General features: G+C 33.6%; 3 protein-coding genes across 3 annotated transcripts; 2 read left to right on the forward strand and 1 right to left on the reverse strand.

Moving 5' to 3' along the window:
- The first annotated feature begins 340 nt into the window (after positions 1-340).
- On the forward strand, positions 341-3,979 carry LOC136810616 (syntaxin-17-like). The gene is made up of 8 exons (XM_067067181.1): positions 341-460; positions 1,312-1,442; positions 1,753-1,818; positions 2,266-2,452; positions 2,679-2,851; positions 3,030-3,080; positions 3,341-3,427; positions 3,660-3,979. Exons 1-8 carry the CDS (start codon positions 403-405, stop codon positions 3,891-3,893), a joined length of 987 nt encoding a protein of 328 aa, XP_066923282.1. The 5' UTR covers positions 341-402; the 3' UTR covers positions 3,894-3,979.
- A 1,887-nt stretch (positions 3,980-5,866) lies between these two features.
- LOC136810585 (uncharacterized) lies at positions 5,867-6,460 on the forward strand. The gene has a single exon (XM_067067149.1). It carries the CDS (start codon positions 5,867-5,869, stop codon positions 6,458-6,460), a length of 594 nt encoding a protein of 197 aa, XP_066923250.1.
- Positions 6,461-11,444: 4,984 nt separating this feature from the next.
- LOC136810625 (alpha-(1,3)-fucosyltransferase fut-1-like) lies at positions 11,445-21,368 on the reverse strand. The gene is made up of 5 exons (XM_067067191.1): positions 21,327-21,368; positions 19,911-20,973; positions 19,081-19,421; positions 12,962-14,212; positions 11,445-11,916 (listed from the first exon to the last, which is right to left on the reverse strand). Exons 4-5 carry the CDS (start codon positions 14,131-14,133, stop codon positions 11,559-11,561), a joined length of 1,530 nt encoding a protein of 509 aa, XP_066923292.1. The 5' UTR covers positions 14,134-14,212; positions 19,081-19,421; positions 19,911-20,973; positions 21,327-21,368; the 3' UTR covers positions 11,445-11,558.
- Positions 21,369-22,428: the final 1,060 nt, after the last annotated feature.

The raw sequence follows: 22,428 nt of genomic DNA on the forward strand, positions 1-22,428 counted from the left end.
TTCTACGGTATCATTATATATACGATGAAAAGGATATGAGGCTGTCTATGTATATGGTGTTGTTTTTTTATATTTCTTAAAAATCTAGTTGCTTGTATAAGTTTGTTGTTTGTGATGTTGTAGTTGATGTTGTGTTGCTTCCAAGGATAAACCAATGGGCGCGGTAAGCGTTTTTACGGCAGGGAACTACCACTGTCAATCTGGTGTGTTGTTTTTCTGATGGTGTTTTTGCAACTGGTGTTCTTTCTTTGAAAATTCAATTTTTATAGAGATTTATGGGGGAGATGTCTGTTTCTGTTCAATTTAAGTTTTTATAAAAATTTGTTTATATAATGTATTTATTTTTCAGAAAAATAAAAAAACCATCAAAATGGTCTTAAGAAAACCAAAACGATAAAACAGATGTGGATTCGCTATCAAAAGATATCTTCAAAGATGGCTTCATTTGATCCAAGAGAATGTACCTTTTTTTTCTGATAACTTATTTATATTCTGAGAATTATGGGTTACAGCCATACTTTAGGCGTACAAACTTTCGCGAGCAGAAACTTTCGCGATTTTCGCGAATTTTGGCCCTTTTCGCAAAAGTAAATGTCTTTTAAAATTCTAGGAAGGGCCATTCGTGAAAGTTTATGCTCGCGAAAATTCTTCGCCAAATAGAAAATCTGTAAAACTTCAAACTTTGAATAAAATGTAACTTTTATGGCACTTTTTAGCCTGCTAAAAGACTAATAAGTCAAAGGACAAATGTTTCAAGCCAATACTAAAAGTATTCGTCCCTCTAAGCCATTTTTTCATGTGAAAGTACTCAATTTTACGTCTTGATTCGCGAAAGTTAATGCTCGCGAAAAATATTTTTCTGTTAAATTCGCGAAAGTAAATGTCGTGAATTTCGCGATTTTTCGTCCTCGCGAAAGTTTCTGCTTGCGAAAGTTTCTGCTCGCGAAAGTTGTACGCCTAAAGTAGTCATCTTCAGTACTTCTCAAACTCGCAATAGTATTGTTGAGAGTTTATCTGAACAATTTGAGACAATCCAAGACAATCGTTATGCTCAAAATTTTTACTGTGTTTTTTAATATAGCAATAGAAGATAGGAAAAAAGAATCTTCCATTGTATTAAAATACCAAAATTATATTCAATTCAATTTACTCAATACAAAATCTAACGTGACCAATAGATTAAGTTTGAGTAATTTAATTACAAATATTTTCAGTACTTTTAAAAATGATTCAAATAATTACTATGAAACTTTTTAACAAAGTTACTTTTTCAGATTTTAATTTTTGTATAATTTTCATTTCTTATTTTAGTAACCAAGAATAAAGAAGAAACAATCAAGTACCCTTTAAAGAGATTTGAGACAACATTAGGAAAATCATTGCGCATTGTGATTCCCACAAATTTAGACCGTTTGAGAAAACATAGAAGTAATATTGAAAAGGTAGTTCAAATCAAAAATAATAAACCGAAACAATAGAGAACACCAAGGTTCAAACCCATTCTCATTCGGGGTTATCTTGTTTGAATATATATTGAATACAGTAAAACTTATTAAAAAATTTCTAAAAAATATTCATTTACAAGGCTTATACACGATGTTAACATCACAGTTACGCAATTAAGCATTTTACCTTATTCTAATTTATCCTTTTTTAACTTTTAGGCTAGAAATTACAAATATTAGTCCCATTAAAGCATTTATGATTATAATTTAATTGAACTATGAGTAATGCATTATGTTTTTCTGACAGTTTGCCAATGAAAGAAGATGGAAAGATCTCAATATGGAACAAATAAATGCATCCAGGACTGTACAGGTTTATACAGGCCTTTATTTTCACTTTTGTTTTTAGAATTGTTGAAATAAGACTGTGTAGCTAAATCTTTGTTTGCAAGTTACATTTTAAATTTCACTAGACTCAGAGGATGGGAGGTCATCCCATCTAAAAGCTACCATATGTGCAAACAAGGGTCTCAAAATCAAACCTTTACAATGCAGAGAAAATCAAGTCAAATTTGCGTAAGTTTCATAAAAAAATTGACCCTAATAGTGCATTATTTTGAAACTTTCTAAGGCAAAAAATGGTCAGATTTTCAAAATTTTGCCCAAAATACCTTGTTCTTGTCAATTTTTCATACTTACAGGGAAGCCTGAAAAGCTAGGTTGCGACCAGACTAGATTTTATCAAAGTTTATCTTTGCAAAGTGTTAACAAAGCAAAACTAAAATGAATCCTAAATAGGCTGTTTTGTCCTTATTTCTAGCAATTGAAAGCTACAATACGTGAATTAGACAAAGTAAAAGACCAATTGGTCGAAACTGATGTTAATGCTTTCAAAAAGCGAATTGAACCAACAAGAAATGAAGCACTTGAGGCTATACAAGAATTCAGTCGGCTTTATGATATTATTTCAAGACAAGTCCAAGATTCTTTGCTGGAAGCTCAGAATGGTTAGTATTGTTGAAATTTTAAGATATCTTTAAATTGCTTTTTTCCACAGGTTAAACCTGGTTAAACAATACTATTTTCAAATTTTCAAATTCCTAATTTGTCACATTCTATCTAATTAATGAAAAGTTTTCAAAAGTTGATTTTTTGTGATCAAGTCAATTTCGTCGTGCAAAATGACAAATTCCATTGCATTGAGTATTCTCTCTTTCTAATAACTTTTCAAAGCTGAAGGTGATCTCGTTGAAGTGCCATTACAATCACCACCAACATCACGAGGAAATTCACCACAGATCAACACATTTGAAGAAGGATCTCTTATGGGAAATATACAAATAAGAGATAACCAAAGGGAACATGAAGAAATTGCTGTTTGCCAATCATGGGATCATTTGAGAGATGTAGGTCTCCCTTCCCTGATTACCCTTTTGCAATGCCTACAGTAATGGAATATAACTTAATCCACAAGTGGATCTCCTCAAATTGTTTAAGAAATCGGTATTTCAAGGATCCTTTTTTCTGTGATTTAAAGAAAAAGTGAAATGTATATTTATCAATTTTATTAATTTTATCTTGCAGGGATTGGTTGAACTTAACTCACTTGTCAAGGATTTTGCTGTTGTTGTCCATGTAAGAATATGTCAATCTCACTGTAAATAAATATAAAAAAGTGCTCGCCTACTGTAAAATAAATTTCTGTATAGAAAAAATCATGGTGAAAAAAAAATTAACTGAAGTTTTTTTCACCATGTAATATGAAAATCTCACGACAGTAAAAGTATACGATGATTTGTTCATTTGAAAGTATCGAAATCTGTGGAATAATCCAGGATAAAATCATACTTTTGTGCAGTGAGAAGTGATAAATTATTTTATTTATTCAATTGTAGAATCAACAAGAAATGGTGGATAATATTGAAGATAATATTGAAAAAGCCCATGAAAATGTTCGAGAGGGAACTGGGTTTTTGGCACAGGTTTGGATTTTTTAGTTTTATCTCAAAGAAAAGCCACTTTATTATAACATTTCCTAAATTCTACTCCCTTTTTTTAGGCTAATCCTGTATTATCTAGTAAACCCAAATTAAATGTACATACAAAAAGTATTAGTTTAAGTTAAAATTAACATAATTAGGTCTTATGAAAATATGAAATTTTAACTTGATCGATTGGCTGCAATAATTGATAATCTGATGATTATATTTTCAGGCCAGTAAATATAAAGCCGCTGCAATCCCAGTTGGTGGTGCCATTGTTGGTGGAATCATAGGTGGACCCATCGGTTTAATGGCGGGTTTTAAACTAGCCGGTGTGGCTGCAGCTGTTGGTGGAGGGATAGCTGGATACACAGGTGGAAAATATTTGAAAAACAAACACGATGCCAGAGTTGAAATGGAAATGAGTAATTTGAGTAAGAAAGATGACGATTTTCAAAGAAGGTGATATTCATGTCATTACAATATTTTCCGGGATTATTTTGATTTGTGGTGAGTGATTAAGTCATGAATTGATAGAATGTAATTTTATCACATGGAATGTTATCTTGGAACATATTTTGGAAATTTTTTAAATATTTAAATTCTTGAAAAGTGTTAATGAATAAAGTTGAAATACAGTATGTTAATTAAAGGATGGTTTTCATCAAGACTATACTATCAAGGCAAAGTTTTATGTTCGTGTAATGAATCCCATCAAATTAAGCCTTTCCATTTGGAAATTTTTCTGTGTACCTTTTTGTACATAATGCACCTCGACTTAAGATCGAGAAATATTAAAGATGAAGTAAATTTTATAAAAATTGAAAGTCTTTTCTTTCATATTTAAATTTTGAAGGAAAGTTTCTCTTTTTTGGACCTACCTCCGGGTGCCCCGGTGGAGGTCCTATGAATTAACCTCTGTCTGTTCGTCCGTTCGTTCGTTCGTTCGTTCGTTCGTTCGTTCGTTCGTTCGTTCGTTCGTTCGTTCGTTCGTCTGTTACCAGCTTTTCTCGAGATTGGCTCATTAGTTTTTTCTGATTTTTTGCACAAAGATGCAAAATGGTAATGGCCAAAATGTGACGGAGCCCGATTTTCGAAAAAAAATCATTTCCGGCCGAAAATGCCGGAAATATGCCGGAAAAACCGGTTTTTTGGCATTTTCTCAAGATTTCATCATTAGTTTTTTCTGATTTTTTGCACAAAGATGCGTATTAGCAATGCCCAAAACTTGGCCGAGTCCGATTTTTGAGAAAAAATTTTTTCTCGCCGGAAATGCCGGAAATATGCCGGAAATCGCCGTTTTTCTGGATTTTCATTGGACTTTTTCCATATAATTGGTTGTTTTTTTCAATCAAAAACATTATTAATAGCAATGCCCACCATCAAGCATGTTTCAATTTTCAATAAAATTGAGTTTTGAAGCCGGAACTATTTTAAAAGTCGCCGGTACAACCTATTTTCGCCGGAAAGACAGTATTTCTTGAATTTCTCGAGCTGTACTTTATATATTTCTATGAAATTTTGCACACTGATGCAATATGACATTACCTAAAATGTGAAGGAGCCCGATTTTCGAAAAACATTTTTTTCCGGCCGAAAATGCCGGAAATATGCCGGAAAAACCGGTTTTTTGACTTTTTCTCGAACTTTCATTTTAAGTTTTTTCTGATTTTTTGCAGAAAGATGCGTATTCGCAATGCTCAAAAAATGGCCGAGTTTGATTTTTGAGAAACAAATTTTTCCGGTTGCCGGAAATCGCCGTTTTTGCAGATTTTCATCGGATTTTTTCCTTGTATTTCTATGTTTTTCACACAAAAACATTATTGATAACAATGCTCACCATCAAGCATGATTCAATTGTCAATAAAACTGATTTTGCGACCAGAACTTCCTATTTATTTTTTCCCTACAACCCTTCTCTCTCCCCCCATCAACAATCAATGATGAATTTATTGTGTTGTGTATTTTCGCTAAATGCTATATTTTCTGACTGATTTTTTTCATTTTTCTCTTTGCATTGCTATCAATGCTAACTAACTTTCATCATCAGGTAGGTCCATTCAGCATGTTGCTTGTTATCATTAATATCATATTGTCTTGTCTACTATAATCTTTTGAAAGAGGAAGTATTTAGAAGATATTTAAAAAAATTACTTTATGTGTAATTAATATGTACAATAAATATTTTAAAACAAATAAAAACGTAAAATTTAGTATCAATGCTTATGTTCGATTCTTTTTTCTTTAATTTTGAATTTCCCGCAGCTCCTCCTGATTTTGTCAAACTAGCAGTGAACGTAACATTACCACTCTAATATTGTTTTATAAGTTAAACTATACTATCCTTCTATGCATTTTAGATTACAAATAAAATAAATACAAAAACAACAATTATAAAAACAAAGACAATTTTTGATTGTTTGACTTTGGTTAAAGACTATGTATAAGAGCGACTATTTCTGTGCTCTCTCGCCCATCGATCAAGCTCACCTTTTAGAACGGAAAGCAGAACAATGTCTACGTAAGGAGAAACACGAGGATGCCATTGCATATCACCAAGACGCTGCCAGAATATTACAAAACGTTTTAAATCAATATAAATTGAATGATGCTTGTCCGGATGTTTTGATATCTTTACAATGCCAAATAAATCATCACAGGAAACAAGATAAATTAATCATGCTCAGAAAGGAACAAAGAGAAGCCATGCTTCGTCGAAAAGATCTTAAAACTTCAACACACCAAGAACCTTTCCAAGATTTGATTAATTTTTCAACAACTTCGATTGATAGTTACGATTCTACCGATTTGGTCTCGACTAGTAGTCATTCAATGCATAACAATATGTTACAAGAACATTTGGCTAAGCGAGAAGAAGTGATTAAAACTTTGGGTGTATTAGTAAGGCAACAACAACATCAGATATTGGTGTTATCAAGCAAACTGAAAGAGAAAGATGATGAAAATAAACGTTTAAAACAATTACTGAAGATGGGCCAAGAAAACCAAAATGAAGACCTCTTTCAAACTTAATAATCCCTTAAAGGTCTGAGGCCACTTGAAACAATTTTCATCAAATAGAAACATTCGAAAACTGAAACACGCGAAAAGTTTCACTTTGATGAAAAAGTTGCTAGTGGCTCCACCTCAAAAGATGAATTAACAAATCGTAAACAAATCGGTTTCTTAAACAATAATGTTTCTTTCTACGATTCTAGGCAGAAACAGTGGCAGAAAACTTTTAAAACTTTTCATTATAGTTACGTGACGGTCACAAAGATTATTTTGTTGAGATTTCTCTAGATTTCTCTGAGGTGGTTGGGCCACTTGAAACAAAGTTTGGCGATTGAACTGTAACTTGTTTGTGTTTCATTTTGATGACATTTGTTTCAAGTGACCCCAGACCATAAGTAAATGAATGAAATGATAAATGATAAAATGCAATGTGATCGGAAAAAGGGAGCAGAATCGGTAAAAGTAAAAAATCTTCACAGTTTGTATAAATTTCTATGACCAGATTACAACTCTATTTTCTTCTTATCTGTCGAGAGTGCTCGATGATATCAGAGCTTATTCAAATTAAAAGAAAGACTTTGATTTATTGTTTCAGAACTTTAATTATTTATTTATTTAAATTTAATTATTTAGCCGGGCGGCATGAAACTTAAAGTTCTGAAACAATAAATCAAAGTCTCTTTCTTTTAATATGACCAGATTACTAAATTTCTTTCGCAATAAACAAATTTTAATTACCTTTGGAATTGAATATCTATCGATTCTGTTCATCTTTTTTCTTAGACACACTGTATACACTGCATCCATGGTTTCAGAACTTAATTAACATTGCAAACGATACATTCTTTATTGAACTGATAAAAAACTTTCGTATTTCTTCGTTGTTATTTTCACATATCATTTATTCAGCTCGTTATATTATTGAGTATAATACTAAGTGATTACCTTAAGTGGATAAATTTTCGCGAGACGAGAATTTAGATATTTCGCGTGGATTAAATTTCGCGAATCAAAGGCCTATATAAACTAATTTACCCGTCTTGCAATGCAGGGATTAAATAGTTAATTCCGTTCTTATGGCCTAAATAATTTCGCGTGGACTGATTTTCGCGAATCAAAGGCCTTCAAAGTTTTCGCGTGGACTAAATTTCGCCAAAACGGACAAAATTCGCAAAAATCGCGAAAATTAATCCACGCGAAAATTGATCCACTTAAGGTATTAACTATAATTATTATCTTATTATATAAGGTTAAGACTTGTTGATATTATATTCCAATCAAAAGATTGATATTTAGTCCTAAAACGGGATTCAAAAACATTACTCCAGTTTTTCACAAATGCTGGGTAAACGCGACACCCTTCTCGAATTATTTTATTATCTTCCCAGGTACACATTTGAAAGTAGAATACACTTTAATGTTGGGGCTTTTAATAGGGTGGGTGTCGATTTATTTTTGATGGAATTATGGATTTCAGTTTCTCTAAACAGAAAAATGTTTTTTAACCGTAGCCTAGAGATGACAATCCCCCTTTAAAACTAGAAATTTTGGTGGGGATTTAATTTGGCGTATGGCTGAAAATGTTTTTTCAGAGGGAATTTAATTTGACGGATGAAGGTAATTTTTGGTTTAAAAACCCTATTGAATACTTTAATCGGATTAATTTTCGCGAGATTAAATTTCGTGATTTCGCGAATTTTTGCCATTTTCGCGAAATTAAAACTCGCGAACACGCGTGAGATTCCTGATGCGCGAAATTTAATCCACCACAAAACTTTTAAAATTGTATTTTTGGCGGAGAAACTAGTTCCAAGTCTCCATTTTTGGTAAAAAATGGCTATTTTCAGCTGTTTTCTGGCTTATTCGCGAAATTAAATCCAGAAAATTTCGCGATTTTTTTAGCTCGCGAAATTTAATCCGGTTAAAGTTTAATAAAGCCCTGTTTTAAGGCCTAAAATAGCAAACATTTGGGAGAATGAATACAACAATTTAAATTTGGTGGATGGTGGAAAAATTTATATTTGGCGGGAACTTAATTTGGTAGATTTTGGCTAAATCCGCCAAATTTTCATTCCGCTCAAGATTTCTTCCCTAATTAATTTTGTCAATTCTCTGGTCGAAACATTGCTCAGATGACTAACACTAGTTTAAGGTACCAAAAAAACGTGTACCTTATCGGGGAAAAAAATGTCGGAGGAAAGTGACGAAAATTTTGAGGGGATGATTTTTTAGGGGATATGTTATCACCCGACCAAAACTTTACCCGATTTTTTTATCCCCGACCAGAACTTTTACCCAATTTTACCCCAATCAAAATTAAAATCTAAATTTTGTACACCTTTATTAACCGAAATTAGTGCTTTGAACATCGAATTATAAGATCTATTTTCAAGCTACCATTTCATTTGGACAACTTAGTTGGGTGAAAGTGACTAAATTGTAAATTTCGTCGGGGAAAAGTGACGAATTTGAAATTTTGGTAAGGGGAAAGTGACGAAAATGCCTCTAGGTGACGAAATTTTTCCCCGACGAAATAAAACTCCGACATTTTTTCCCCCGATAAGGTATTATATTAGCAGAGAAACTAGTAAGAAAAATACACCCTAATAATTAACAACATAAATTTCATTTACAATACTCCCGTCCTCGATCAAATCTTCTTCTTTGAAATAACGATCATAAAACTGACATTCTTTGAATCCGAAATAATCCAGTGAAACCGTTTTGGGTTTGATGATCACCGAGTTACAATAATCATCGTGTTGGCAACTCATAAAACATTCCTCTATGTGTTTGACTGTTTTTCTTTGGTATTCAATATAATTCGAACGCATATTTCGACCAATCAAAATGAACTCGAGTGTAGGTCTTGTCCAGATTACGTCACTGAGAGCCAACAGGGTTGTAGCTAGGAGTAGAAACTTTTCGGATGAGAGCTGAAATGAGAAAAGAAACATTCTTTAACTCGTTATCAAATTTAGTTAAAGCTTTGGAGAAATTCCGGTCATTTCCAGAAATACCTTTTGATATTCCCAAGAATGACCTCGAACCCAGTCCCTTCCCTTAGCTCGCCCTTTTTGTGATTTTGATAGCGATCACAAAAGGTACTAACGTCCATCAGTGACGTCAAAAAGTGAAAAAGTGGTGCAAGTATAGATTAAAGTAAACGAAAAATTGAACAAAAATTTCTAATCTCCACCCTGAAATTTTCAAAAATAACCAAAAGTTGATCCTGCCAGATACACATCTTGAAAATTAATTAGTAAGTTTGGAACCCTATCAGATATCTTCCGAGCCTAAAAGAGGGACCCTAACCAGCTCCACGTCCCAGTACCCTGCCTGGATACCCGACCTTTAAATTAACCCCCACAATCTGGCCCTTTTCAATCAATGAAGGTAATCCTGATTGGCTAAAGTGAATCTTCCAAATCAAATGGGGAAGAAAAGTAAAATTTTGAACTTAGTGGTGGTTTCTTTGTTTTAGAGTAGAACATTTTTTGAATTTCTTTCTAACCTTTCAATGCTACTCTCAAAAACCAATTTTCACCAGCCTACTGTAGATATATAAAGGGATTATCAGATAAAATTGGCCTTACCATTTCAACGACTCTTGCTTATAAAATGCTTATTAATACGCTCCAACAATTTCTCTAAATTTGACCTCCAGAACATGAAAAATGTTACTTTATTCTCACAGTAGGTACCTTTCATGGTCTGCATAGGGTACACATACAGTATCTATTCCAAAGCTGTGGAATGTTCTTTTGAAAGACTGTTGGAAGTCATTCAGCTCAACCTCTGTTCCATTTGAATTATTCATCACCAATGGAAAAACAAAAAAAATGCATAGGTCAAAAGAAACATTTATTTATCGGTCCCTTTTTACGCCTGTCCTCAATCCGCCAATTTTTTAATTTATTTTTTGATTACGCCAAGTAGGGGGGCGTTTCACTTTTACGGTACGACGGTATTGGGGCTTTTTTCCCCCGATAAATCGGTATTACCAGAAAAAAACGACGGGATTATGGTATTTCATTTTCTACCGGTATCGGTAATTAGGTAATTAGGTTCCCTTTATCGACGGTATTACAGTATTTGACCCAAATTTTTGTCGGTATGACGGTATTTAAGACCCCTGAAACCCCCCCCCCCAGTAGGTGCCATAACGTAAATAACGCGAAAATCTATAAAGGTTTCTAAATTGGCTTCAAAATCCTACTTTTATTAACGCTCGAGTCAGAGACAATCGAAACCCCCTGTCGAATTAGTTTGAGTTGGCTAAGAAAAGGTATTATATTATACACCATCTGTTCGAAGAACTCCATAAATTTCAGTTTCTAAACCCTAAAAATAAATCCCCAACCCAAAAAGCGTTTTTTTTTTCTGAAAAAACCATTACATGAAAATTGACAAATTGTCTCGTTAACTTCACAAGTTAAAAGTTTTTGAAGGGGTATCAACTTTCTACCCTCTATGAGCTTACAAAGAAGCATTTGGCGCCGGAGGGGGGGAGGCACTTGATTTTTAAACGCCAAAAACATGGCTTTCAAAATGGGACCCTTACAGTGCAGCCCTTGAGCAAAGAAAAGGTACCCTTACAGTGCATTTTACGGAGCGATTCTGGCCTTTACAGTGTAGTTTGATTTCATATCCTATTTGCTGAAGCCATCTGAAAATGAGCCTGAGATGTTGACATAATTTGCAAAATAAATCAAAATGGGTGCGAGTCAAAACTATAAAGATAAATCAGATTTTGACTGTCAGACTTGCAATTCAGCAGTCCCCAAACATATCCTTGCAGTGTATTTAGCTAAAAGAAGACCCTTGTAGTACACTCTATCAAAAGTACACCCTTACAGTGCATTTCGAGGGTCTCGAAAAACCTACCCTTAAGGGTGGCACATGGGTCGGACCATATGAGTGCCCCACGCCGTGGGTCGGACCATATGAGTGCCCCCCTGGGATTTGGCCACATTTTGAACATAAATAAATGGATCATGGGTATGGAACTGAGAACGGTATCACTACCGCAGGATTGACTGGTTTATTCTTTTGTAAAAACTAAACAAATATATCATACGCAAAACGCTATCTTATACATCTAATATCATATAAACTATTTTAGTTTCTTTCTTTTCCACGAAAACCATTTATTATTGGTAGGATCATTAGATAAACATTGGTGTTTTGCTGACGTCAGCATTTTATTGATATCATACGAAGCGAACGGCAAAGAAGGAGTGGCTTGAACCATTGCACAGACTCTACAAACAAATTTCGAATTGATGAACTCTCCAGTACCCTTCCAACGAAAATATTCATTATATAAATCGTCATTATTATCTAGTATGTGCATGTATTCGGCGAGTTGTCTTGGCGAGTTGAACTCATCCACATGTATGAAACTATTGGGTGGAGCAACTCGTTTGTAATCATCTGGATGTGCTCCCATTACAATTGGTATGACGTCATGCCTGCAAGATAGAAGGTAAACATGAAAGTTTTGTTTGGGAACCCCTCAGATAAGTTCGGCTGATATTCCAGACACCCAAAGTAAAGGCTGCAAAGTATATACGTTTGGGAAAGATTTGAAAAATCAAATTACTTCAAGCCCTTCTAAAAGGAAATTTTATTAATCTTAATGAAGTTAAGATTTGAAACAACTAAAAGAAGACACCCCCTTCTCACAGACCCACTGGAACCCCTTCCCTCTAGATTGTTTGGCTAGAATATAGTCCACAGTGAAAAATATACTCAAATTTTTGCCCCCGCTGAAAATAATCAGATAAGCAAATCCTCACTGCAATATATTGTGCTATCTTTTCAATCCCCACTGAACTTTCGGGCTCGAAAACAATGGAATTAAAATCCCCAGCCATAAGAAACATGGGAATATCAACCCCCATTGATTTCCAGTCCGTTATTTTTAACTCCACTGACTGAAAAGATTCTACCGGTTCTGTGAGAAAAGGGTGTAAGAAGGCAAGAAGGGTAAAAGTGTTCCTTTTGACACGTTTGTTCATTTGACAGTTAGAGTGACTCAAATAGGAGGTGAGAACCTTATCTTTTGGGAGAAACAAATCAATGTGAAGATTTTTAATTTTGACGAATGCCAAGGTATACATCAGTTACGCACTTTTATAAGTAACTCCATTTTTCGGATGAGGGCTACTGGGGCTGCTTAGCTCATTTTCTAACCACCAAACTTGATATTATACCATATTTATGCTTATTGGGTTAAGGGCTATCGTTTGCCGTGCTTAGATTATCTAAAAAGCTTTTACTTTACGAGATAGTGAAAAAATGGCTAATTTGAGAGCTCGAGTCTTAGCAACTGGGTTGCTTATTAGAAAATGTGTATTTTCATCTATGCCGAAATTTGTTTTAACCTCCATCAAACCTAAATTCGCTATGTTGCATTCTCGCCCAAAAAGGTTTCTTCAAGGTACTAAATTGTTAGTATACAAAAATTCCGAGTGAGGCATGTAAACTAAATTCGCAAATGATCGAGCTACTTACTGTAGGGCATTGCGAAAGAATTTCTCTGTGATATATTCTCTGCAATTGGAATTCTCAAATGCCATGTAAAATTTATAATCTTTTTTGATGACCTCGAAACATTCATCCCTGTTGCATTTCAAATCACCACAAGCACCGTAAATATCTACCGACGCAAATTTTTTTAGTTCCCAAATATAATCCAATCGGCCATTTTCTGCATCACAGTTTGAAACCACAAAAGCTGCTAATTTAATTTTTCCTGTCGCATAATTCTTATCAGCCACATAAGGTAAACGTTCAATATGCTCAAAGGGGACAAATTTAGCATATGGTGTTGGAATGGTACTATCAGACCTGTACGTAGCAGTCCAATTTATTTGAACAGGTGTATCAAAGTTTAGGTTATGCACAGGCGACTCAATAGTATGATAAATCCAAATTTGATTCTTTCGATTTCGTGTGTGATCTATCATTTGTTTTGATGGACCATTAAAAACGATGACGTCAGCATTTTCAGCTTCTGAAACATCATTGGTGAATATACAATCTTTATGATGACATTTATTCGTTACCAGTCCATGTTCGTTCAAATCATTACTTTTAAACATCAAAAGTATCAGTTTTTTTGACGGGTCCGTTCGTTTTATTTTCAAAGAAATTTGCTTTTGAATTCGATCATTATCGAAATCGATTGAACCTTCTCGCGCACGAAAAACGGATCGCAGTAATATCTGGTCTTCACCAAACAAAGAAAAGGGTTCTTTAAATTTACTTAAATCTGGCTGTAGTTCTTTATCGTAACGTAGTCTAGGATCTTTGTAAATAAGCGAAAATATATCTCTCTTGATTGTTTTGATGATTTCGTTTAAGCCTTCCGGTTCAGTGCTCTCTTTCTCTTTTGAAGATGGTAGCCGAGTTGCAAGCTTGATTAAAGATGGTACCTCATCTCTACCGTCTTTCAAATTAGTAAACTTATCTGCTGGTCTAGCTTCTCCCCATGAAGCCGAATCAAATTTCTTTCTCATTTTCTTTGAGAAGCGTCTACCATGGTCATCATTACAAATTATATTTTGCAGAATGAGATTTCCATTGTTGTTCGGTATGTTCCGTAAATTATACACGATGAAAAACGTGGTTAGGGTAGTGAAGCAAAGGACATAGGTTGTCAAGAGTTTCAAAGCTAAGTTCATGACGTGGTTCAGTTAATGTTAAACGGTGGTTTCGCATGTGATCTTTTGAATGATGCCGTCCAGTGAAATCTTTGTATATCTAAAAAAGACGAAAAGAAGGAATGATAATTTTCATACAACTTAAATCGTTCTGTAATATTGTTGAACTTGATTATCAAGGGAAAAGTTGAAACGTTAAATCATTTCCGTCCTTTCTCAGCTCGATGGAATATTGAAATCTCAATGAAAAAGCCTTCAGAATCATTCCTTCAAAACTTTGTTATGACTTTCCTTTACAGCAACGAAAAAACTTGGGGTGAATATATCAAATATAGAACAAAAAATTGCAAAATGAAAACAAGAACATGTCTTCTTTGGTCAAAAGGTCGAAGTTTGCTGATAAAAAGCAAAAAAAAACCCTCTTAAATTTCAGTCTAAGCTTCAAGTTACCATTTCCATTTACAATAAAATATAGCGATGCAATAGAAATCAAAGGGGGTTCAAAAAACCTAAAAATGTTATCATTCGAGTTAAAATTCAGTGGTTTCCCTTTACACTGTTGTACTAGAATAAATGAAATAACAGTTCCCGTTTTCTAGAATGTACTAAATTAGCTACAAGAAAACGAATCTCAGTTGGGGGAAATAAAAAGCACAGTTCTCTCATTAGGAGAAAGAAAATACAGATTTAACATGCTCCTCCTAAGCTTTTCCTTTAAAACAGTCTGCACCAAGTTGGACACTGCAGGACAATGTTTCATTTAGAAAATAACGAGTCGCCAAGAAGTATAAAAAGAGAAACTACATGAACAACGAATCAATCTCTTTTGAAGACCATAAAAATTAAACGTGAATATTCAACTTCTACTACGTATCGACAGTGGAGTCTCCATAACTCGAACACATATCAGGAATATAATTTCTTTGAGATATGGAGTGAGGTTTATTAGGCATTGTTGTCGGAAGGGATCATAAAACTTGTTCGACTTAAGGAGACATTCGAGTTAAAGAGATTCCACATGAAATTCGCATGGAATTTCTCAGCTCTGAAATGAAGGTTTTTTACTAATAATATCAGGAATAAATAAGATGCAAGCAAAAAAAAAAAACTACATATTTTTTAAATTTCAAACCAGAAAAACTTAGCTAAACTAAAATTTAGTCAAAACTTACTAAATGAGCATTCACTTCATTAAAATACCTCACATGAATCAGTATAGCACGAAATTTGAGTTTAAATTAGCTTAATTAATAATCGCATCAGCAGTATCTAAGGTGTAATGAAAATCGAATTAATAGCAACAAGATTCGCAAAAATGCGACTAAATATTTCCTTAAAAATGAAGGTCATTATTGACATATATTAGCAAGTAGCTGTCGCTAAGAATGCCCCGCAGAGCTTCCTATATTACTAAGTGAGCAAAATTACGCATGTGTAGATTTTAAATTCGTTTTATCGATAAAATTTAAGTTTGAAGAAAGCTTGGTTTCAACTTTACTTTTGAGATGACATGGGATAGACGGTCGCTCACGTCTCAAAAAGAGAAGTTGTCGCTCACATGTTATCACAGTGAAAACGCCGAAAATTGTGAAATTGATTTGATTCTTATAAAGTAGACACTTATAATAAAAATAAATATGCTCATCTTTTTCGCCATACTTTGTTTACTTTGTAAGGACTAATTACCAAAAGATATATTGCCTTCAATCAAGAGTTATTGATTTGATTCTTATAAAGTAGATGCTTTATAATAAAAATAAGTATGCTCATCTTTTTCGCCATCCTTTGTTTACTTTCTAATAACTAATCACCGAAAGATATATTGCCTTCAATCAAGAGTTATTGATTTGATTCTTATAAAGTAGATGCTTATAATAAAAATAAATATGCTCATCTTTTTCGCCATCCTTTGTTTACTTTGTAAGAACTAATTACCGAAAGGCATATTACCTTCAATCAAGAGTTATTGATTTGATTCTTATAAAGTAGATGCTTATAATAAAAATAAATATGCTCATCTTTTTCGCCATCCTTTGTTTACTTTGTAAGAACTAATTACCGAAAGATATATTGCCTTCAATCAAGAGTTATTGATTTGATTCTTATAAAGAAAATGCTTATAATAAAGATAAATATGCTCATCTTTTTCGCCATCCTTTGTTTACTTTCTGATAACTAATTTCCAAAAGATATATTGCCTTCAATCAAGAGTTATTGATTTGATTCTTATAAAGTAGATGCTTATAATAAAAATAAATATGCTCACCTTTTTATCAATCCTTTGTTTACTTTCTAATAACTAATTACCGAAAGATATATTGCCTTCAATCAAGAGTTATTGATTTGATTCTTATAAAGTAGATGCTTATAATAAAAATAAATATGCTCACCTTTTTATCAATCCTTTGTTTACTTTCTAATAGCTAATTACCGAAAGATATATTGCCTTCAATCAACAGTTATTGATTTGATTCTTATAAAGTAGATGCTTATAATAAAAATAAATATGCTCACCTTTTTAGCCATCCTTTGTTTACTTTCTAATAACTAATTACCGAAAGATATATTGCCTTCAATCAAGAGTTATTGATTTGATTCTTATAAAGTAGATGCTTATAATAAAAATAAATATACTCATCTTTTTCGCCATCTTTGGTTTACTTTGTAAGGACTAATTACCGAAAGGCATATTGCCTTCAATCAAGAGTTATTGATTTGATTCTTATAAAGTAGATGCTTATAATAAAAATAAATATGCTCATCTTTTTCGCCATCCTTTGTTTACTTTGTAAGAACTAATTACCGAAAGGCATATTGCCTCCAATCAAGAGTTATTGATTTGATTCTTATAAAGTAGATGCTTATAATAAAAATAAATATGCTCATCTTTTTCGCCATCCTTTGTTTACTTTGTAAGAACTAATTACCGAAAGGCATATTGCCTTCAATCAAGAGATATTGATTTGATTCTTATAAAGTAGACTTTCTTTAGGCGCTAAAACGGGCGTCGATCAGGGCGTACGGAAGGCGTTTTGACACGGGAAATTATTATTATGACGGAGAAAGCCCGTTTTAATAAATATTTCCCTTTTGGAAAACGGGAAATATTTAATTATGAGAGGAATTATAACAAGTTATGCTCGTGAGAGTGGATATACCTCAGGCTTGATTTTTATTTTTAAAATTCAAACTTCATGTGCTTGAGAACAAATTGAGAACAACATTTTTTATGAGAACAAATCTCATAAGAACATGAATTCGATTGCCAAAATATCAAGAACAAGTTAAACATTTTAAGGCTTGGTGGACTTTGAATGCCAAATTTCTAAGGGAATTGCACGAAAATACTTTCAAAATGGTGAATATAAGAACATTTTAAGAATATTGTTAGTAGGCTCTAAAGCTCAAAAAGTTAAAAATATCTGAGCGCTTGAGAAATTTTGGATGTTGTTAAAAGAAACGCGTAAATGAGTAAACTTAATGTACACTTTTATCTTGCTTTTTTATCATTCAGGTACACGTTTTTAGTATAAGAGCACAAGGTCTTCGAGTCCAAAATAATTTAAAAACATTCTAAGGCTTTGCAGACTCTAAAAACGTGTAATTTCTGAAGAAATTTTAGGCCCAATACTTCCATATTGTACGAGCGAGCAAATGTCTGATAACTGGTTTATCGGTGACCCAAAAAATACACTTTTGTGTTGGAAAAAAGCGCAGGGCAGTTTGTAGCGTGACGTAAAGTGACGTTAGATTGCTGCTACCGCTACAATGCAACAACATCTTTTCGTCAATTTATATTTTTACATGTAAAATACAAGATATATTGTACTTTTTAACCAATCAGATTGCAGATATTTTTTAGATCGCCGAAATAATATTTTATATTACACACACAAGCTGAAAAATCACAACATAACACACTACCTAAACATTTAACAACTTCAGCAACTTCACAGTAAAGACGTAATTTTATTTCTTGAGCAAAACATTTCTTTCTCAGCAAAGTATCTATACAGAATCCTTCTAATGAGATTTCAAAAGAAAAACACTGTAACACATCTTCAGTATAAAATATTTAAACAATCTCGTTTAAAAATAAGCAGGACAGACTCGAAAACCACGGCTTGGGAATACGGTATCAAGGCCAAATTTTTCCACAGATTGTAGAATATTCTAAATCTTTGCGGATTCTAAAGAACGTCCGAAATTTCTGGTTTTTCAAAGTTAGATGGCTTTTCTTTTAGGATGTACTTACCGTACTCAAGCAAAAAAACTTTATTCAAACTTAAGTTATATTCAGAAAGGTCATTTATCCTCTAAGTTCCCAAAGATCTTCGAAGTTGGTACATTATTGTAGAAAGAGTAGTCTAGCATGCTTGACGACTTAACTCAGTAAAAAATAGGAAGTAGAAAACTTGACAGGAGCATCAATTTATTTTAACCATATCCCGACATAAAAATTTCCCGCTTTCAACAAAAACGTTATAAACGACTGGATTCCCAGTCTATAGAAAGAGCACAAACTTTCCGTGATAAAGCAAAATCTCAAAAAGTTAAACGTCTTAAATCCGCTTATACACGTTTTTAATAAGAACATCCAAAATTTTAAAGGCTTCGGATGTTCTTAACTTTTCGAGTTTTAAGCCTAAAAATGTTCTTAACATGTTCTTATTTTCACCATTTTGTGAGCATATTTGCCCATTTTCTTAAGAAATTGGGTATTTTAGGGTCTGCAAAGCCTTAAAATGTTCTTAACAATTTGGTCATGGTGGTCTTGTGTACACACTGTTTGAAAAGATTTAGCAAATCTGCAACAGTTCAATGCTCTTCAAAACAAAATTTCTCACTCAATTTCTTCGTAAAAACAAAATCCTTAAAAAACTTAAGTTGAAAATACGGTAGGAAAAGAAGGTTATAAAGGCTTTGAAGTTTTCTGATGAACAAACGTGAACTATGAAACGAACTTACCAATCCATTTTTATCTCCAAGTGGACCATTTGAATTGATCAGGGCGAACACATTGTTCCTCAGTCCACCATTGGCTTATGTCTCGATACCACATAGGAAAGATAGATGCAATCTGAACCATTGCACAGACTCTACAAACAAATTTAGTATTGATGAACTCTCCAGTACCCTTCCAACGAAAATATTCATTATATAAATCATCATTATTATCTAGTATGTGCATGTATTCGGCGAGTTGTCTTGGCGAGTTGAACTCGTCCACGTGTATGAAACTATTGGGTGGAGCAACTCGCTTGTAATCATCTGGATGTGCTCCCATTACTATTGGTATGACGTCATGCCTGGAAGATTGAAAGTAAAGAAATACTAAGTTAACAAAAATGTCAAAAACGCTTGGAGAAAAAGTTCGAATCAAAAGGGGGGGGGGTGGAAGGCGCAAGTCAAGAAGTTATTCTGGACATCGCGATGACATGTTTATAGTTTCTCTATAGAAGAGATTCATTTAAATGGAAAATTCCCCAGGAACTTATCAAGAAAGAACGAATGTCAAATTGGTTTTGAAAAAGATTTTGAATTTGAATACTTTCGTGAAAAAGGCCAGTGGGTGGTGTCGATACTTTTATGTCAAAAAGCAGTCATGATTTCGTAAAGTGTTTTTATTGACCCCCTGTTCACAAAAGTTTTAATCTTAAGAAAAAGCAGAGAAGAAAAAGTAAAGCAAAGAAAGCTTTCACATTTTACTTCTAGAACATATTGAAATCTTGTCGAAATTTCGTATGACTCCCAAGTTTCTATTTGATGTTGATGAGTTTTGGAGTAAAGATACTTACTGCAAAGCATTGTGGAAGAATTTCTCCGTAATGTAATCCCGACAATTGGAATTTTCGAACGATAAATAAAATTTGTAGTCACTTCTCAAAATTTCTAAACATTTATCACCACCCAAGCCTCGTTTGCATGTCAACGGCCCACAAAACCCATAAATATCAATCTTTATATATTTCTGTAGTTCTTTTACATACGCCATACGGCCGTTAAAACCTCCACAATTCGAGACAAACCAAGCTGCTATTTTAGTTTTCCCAAACGCATAATTTTTATCCGCTTTTAGAGGCATTTCGTTAACATGGTCATGACGAATAAACAGTCCGTAAGGTGTTGGCAAAACACTATCTGAACGAAAAGTGGCAGTCCAATTCACAGACCCTTTATTCCCAGTAATATACGGTATTGTAGCTGGCGATTCTAGTTGGTGATATATCCAAATCTGGTCTGGTTTTTGTACAGGTCTTCGGATGCGTTTAGGAATCTGATGAGAAATGACTGCATCAGCATTACGAAATTGTTTCTTGTCTGAGGTCAGTTGACAATTATCAACAGGGCATACATTATTATGTATTGCACTAGCTGTTAAATGGTTATCATAGAAATTTACTAATATGAGTTTCGGTTCTGCGTGTTTTAAACGTACATTTAATTGATTTAGGAGACGATTTTTAGAATATGTTTCGACACCATTTTTCATCGATTGGAAAATAACGTTTGAAGTATATTCTGGTCCTCTGGATCGTAAATAGAAAGTGAACGATCAAACATTGTGCTTTTTGATTGTGTGAAATAATCTATCTCATTCGTGACAACTTTGAGAGATTTAGCAACTTCACGAACACTTTGAAAATCGGACTTTGCGTTTCCAAGATTTTTATCTTTTGAACAGGTGGTACAGTTACAAGAGGGTTGGATCTGAGTCATTGATTGATGCGGGATCTGACGCATGCGCAGATGGTCGATACTGTACCACATGAAAAATGTGGATGTTAGCGCGAATATGATTACGTAAAGAACCATTAATCTCATTCCTCTCTTGTTCGAGATCATAATGAAGAATTATAGCTGGAAAGAAGAAGAGAAGAGATGAGATATACAGTGGAGTCTCCATAACTCGAACACTCACGGGGGATAACGAATATGTTCGAGTTAAGGAAATTTCCAGTTATTGAGGTTAAGGTTTATATGGCATTATTAACTGAAGGGACCAGAAAACTTGTTTGAGTTAAGGAAACATTCGAGTTATGATGACTACACTGTTTTATCAAAAGGTAAATTCATAGCAGGGAAAAATTGAATCTTATGAATAGCCAGTCATGAAAATGAGACAAGTATAATTTCTGCCCTTCCATTGTAAAAAAATCATCTCGAAACATCAAATCTAAGTTACCAATCAAGAAAAATCGACAGCAGTTTACCTCTCCGTTCTGTTGAAAAGACATCACCAGTCTTTACGTATCCTGTATGAATCAAATGGAAAAATACCTAAAAATTTAAAACATTAAAAATGTTCAAAGGAAATTGTATTGCAACAGTAGCTTGCATTCAAATCAAATAAAACACATTGAATGCAGACTTTTTAAATCTTCATGAAGTTTATACAATCAGGCAACAGATTTCGTATCGTAGTGTAGTTATGATTTATTAAAAATTTCGCTAAAATCTGATACAAAGAACTTTTAATGAAACAAGCAACATGCTGAATTGACCTACCTGACGATGAGAATCAGATAAGAATAGGACAAATAGCAAGAGAGTAAAAAAGTGTATGGCCAGCTTGAATAGATTACCGTAAGTATCACAGCTCAAACTAATATCGACCTGTGAAGTATAGTTGAAGTCGTATGACTTATAGTCGTAGATACTGGGGTGAATAAACATTATAGCGTGATTTCCCTATTGACGATAAAAAGTGAATTTTCCCAAAAAAAAACCATGTTAGGCACTTCTTAGCCCAAATGTGTCCATCAGGAATTAATTATTACCATTCTATATCACTATGTAAAAAAATAAGAAAAAACTACCGCAAGCCAGAGAAATGCTCAGTTTCCCTAAACTCACATTTTAGGTATTGTCATTTTGCATCAGTGTGCAAAGTTTCATAAAAAAAAAGTACAGCTCGAGAAATTCAAGAAATACTGTCTTTCCAGCGAAAAAAGGCTGTTCCGGCGATTTTTAAATAGTTCCGGCTTCAAAAAGGACATTGCTATTAATAATGTTTTTGAATGAAAAAACAACCAATCGTAAGGAATAGTCGAACGTGCGCACCGCACTGGGCTCAACTTCAGATTTTCCCGTTATTAGAAGGCCCAATTGTAACATTTCAAATATTTAGTATTAGGTAGCAAATATACTTTGTCCGTTTTGGCTGAAATTTGATACACTTGTTCCTTGGGTGAATACCTGGGGGTGTTTTTATCTTAATTTTTTCATTTTTTTATGTGTCCTTGTCCTAAGAGCCTTTCAAAATAAATAACTTAGGAGAAAGTTCCTCAAACCTGTGCCAAATTTCAGCCAAAT

Source organism: Clytia hemisphaerica, unplaced genomic scaffold (assembly GCF_902728285.1).
Source record: "Clytia hemisphaerica strain Z4C2 unplaced genomic scaffold, Clytia hemisphaerica genome assembly, whole genome shotgun sequence".
NCBI lineage: Eukaryota > Metazoa > Cnidaria > Hydrozoa > Leptothecata > Clytiidae > Clytia > Clytia hemisphaerica.